At 54.3% G+C, this 2094-nt stretch overlaps 1 protein-coding gene across 1 annotated transcript in view; it reads left to right on the top strand.

Annotated features, from left to right (window-relative positions):
- IQCD (IQ motif containing D) overlaps nt 1–1247 on the top strand; it is a 6769-nt gene extending 5522 nt beyond the window's left edge. The window contains exon 4 of the mRNA XM_005427590.2: nt 677–1247. Coding sequence (XP_005427647.1) covers nt 677–955 — 279 coding nt within the window. The 3' untranslated portion in view covers nt 956–1247. The remainder of the gene's footprint in view (nt 1–676) is intronic.
- The last annotated feature ends 847 nt before the right edge of the window (nt 1248–2094 follow it).

A 2094-nucleotide genomic window follows, 5' to 3' on the forward strand; every position in this document is an offset into this window, starting at 1 on the left:
GCCTGCCCCCAGCTGAGCCATAACAGGCTCAGGGTCACATCAGCACCCCCAAAACTTGCCTCTAGGAAGGCCCTGGGGGCTTTCCCGTTCTTGCAGTATTTATGGGATTGGATAAAAGCTGCTGGATTCCTTACAGAGCAAAATACAGGGAGGGGCCTGAAAGCTGCTGCTAATTGTAAGGAATGATCCCCCGTCAGACGTTTAATAATGGGATTATTTTGGTTTCCTGTCCCTGGAGAGGCAGGAGCCCCATGTTTGGGGCAGAATTTGTCAAGGCAGACCCACCCCACACTGACAAAACATCAAATCCAAGTTAGAGCTGCAGTACAAGCCCCAAAATCTTTGGCAGAGGGGCTGTGCCAGGCAGTTCCTGCTGCAGCTCCTGCCATAGCAGGGCTGCTTTGGAGGGCTCAGCTCATTCTAGCACTCTGGCAGATGCACTGCTGGTTCTCCAAATCTTACATTGTGTGTGGGAGCATTTTTCAAGGGAGCATCAAGGCACCCAGCATGTCATGAAACTCCCTGGGTACTGGGCACATGCCTTCCTTTTGCATCCCTTTGGAAAGGCTCCAACCAGTTGAGATTCCATGGCTTTGGGATGGGTTTCAGGACCCTCACCTGGGGATGTGGGGAGGAGCTGCTGCCCAGCTGTCCCTGATCCCTGCTGTCCTGCCAGACCACATATGACGAGCTCCAGGCTGTCTACAAGGAGGAGAAGGAGCAGTTGTCCGTGCTGATGGAGAAACACGCCATGCTGATCCAGGAGTACACCCTGATCGAGGAGGAGCGCAGGATACTCAAGGAGAAGGAGGAGGAAGCTGCACGGGAGGAGGCCAGGAGGAACAAAGCTGCCACCTGCATCCAGGCCTTCTGGAAAGGCTACTTGGTGCGGTCTTTCTACAAGTCAGTACTGAAGAAGGGAAAGGGCAAGGGCAAGGGCAAAGGCAAGAAATAAAGCCCCAAATCCTTTTCACTCCCTGGCAAAGCTGCTGTGTCTGAGCTCTTCCAGATAAAAGCATTGAGAATTGTAAAGGTTGGAAAAGACTTTTAAGATCATCCAGTCAAGCCAGTACCACCATGTTCACCAGTAACCCTTGTCCTCAAGTGTCACATCCATATGTTTTATGAACACTTCAAGGGATGGTGACTATACCAGTTCCCTTGGCAGTCTGTCCCAGGGCTTTAGGACCCTTTCCATGAAAAAAAGTTTTGTTAATATTTAATATAAACATTCCCTGGCACAACTATAGGCCATTCCCTTCATCCTGTCACACCCTGCTTGTGTGGATTTGACAGCCTGCTCCTGACTTTAGGGCCCATCCTTGCAGCCTCCCTTCCCAGGAGAGAGCAGTGGCACTGGTGAGGCCCCTCTCTCCTCAGACATGGCCAAGGAAGGTGTGTTCCCTTCTTGGCAGCCACAAGAGATACTGAGATCCATGAGACTTTGAGAAGTTGGCAGCCGTGTGGATAGTTTGGGGTGCAGTTACATCAAGGACATTCCCTGTCCAGATAGACTTCAGTTCCCAAAAACCTACCGCTTCCAGGGAGACCTTAAAGGCCCTTCCAGTACCTAAAAGGGCTCCAGGAGAGCTGGAGAGAGACTGAGGACAAGGGGGAATGGCTTCCCAGTGCCAGAGGGCAGGGATAGATGGGATATTGGGAATTAGGAATTGTTCCCGGCAGGGTGGTGAGGCCCTGGCACAGGGTGCCCAGAGCAGCTGGGGCTGCCCCTGGATCCCTGGCAGTGCCCAAGGCCAGGCTGGACATTGGGGCTGGGAGCAGCCTGGGACAGTGGGAGGTGTCCACGGTCATGGCAGGGGTGGCACTGGGATGGTCTTGAAGGTCCCTTCCATGGTAACCCGTTCCATGGCTCTCTGAAAAGCAGCCTTTGGAGTCCAAAGCCCTCTCAGGCTGTTGCAGACCCAGGAGTGACGCCACAGGCTGCCTCAGCGTCCCTGGTGCTCCTGCCTGAAGGACTCTCCGGGGAGGAATGGCTCACCCAGCTGCAGAGGGGCCAGAGCTCAGCCCAGAGCAGCACATGGAGCGTCCTCCACCCTCGGAGCTGCCCAGCCCAGATCTCGAGGCTTGGAGCCC

The sequence above is a fragment of the Geospiza fortis genome, unplaced genomic scaffold (genome assembly GCF_000277835.1).
Source record: "Geospiza fortis unplaced genomic scaffold, GeoFor_1.0 scaffold224, whole genome shotgun sequence".
Taxonomy (NCBI): domain Eukaryota; kingdom Metazoa; phylum Chordata; class Aves; order Passeriformes; family Thraupidae; genus Geospiza; species Geospiza fortis.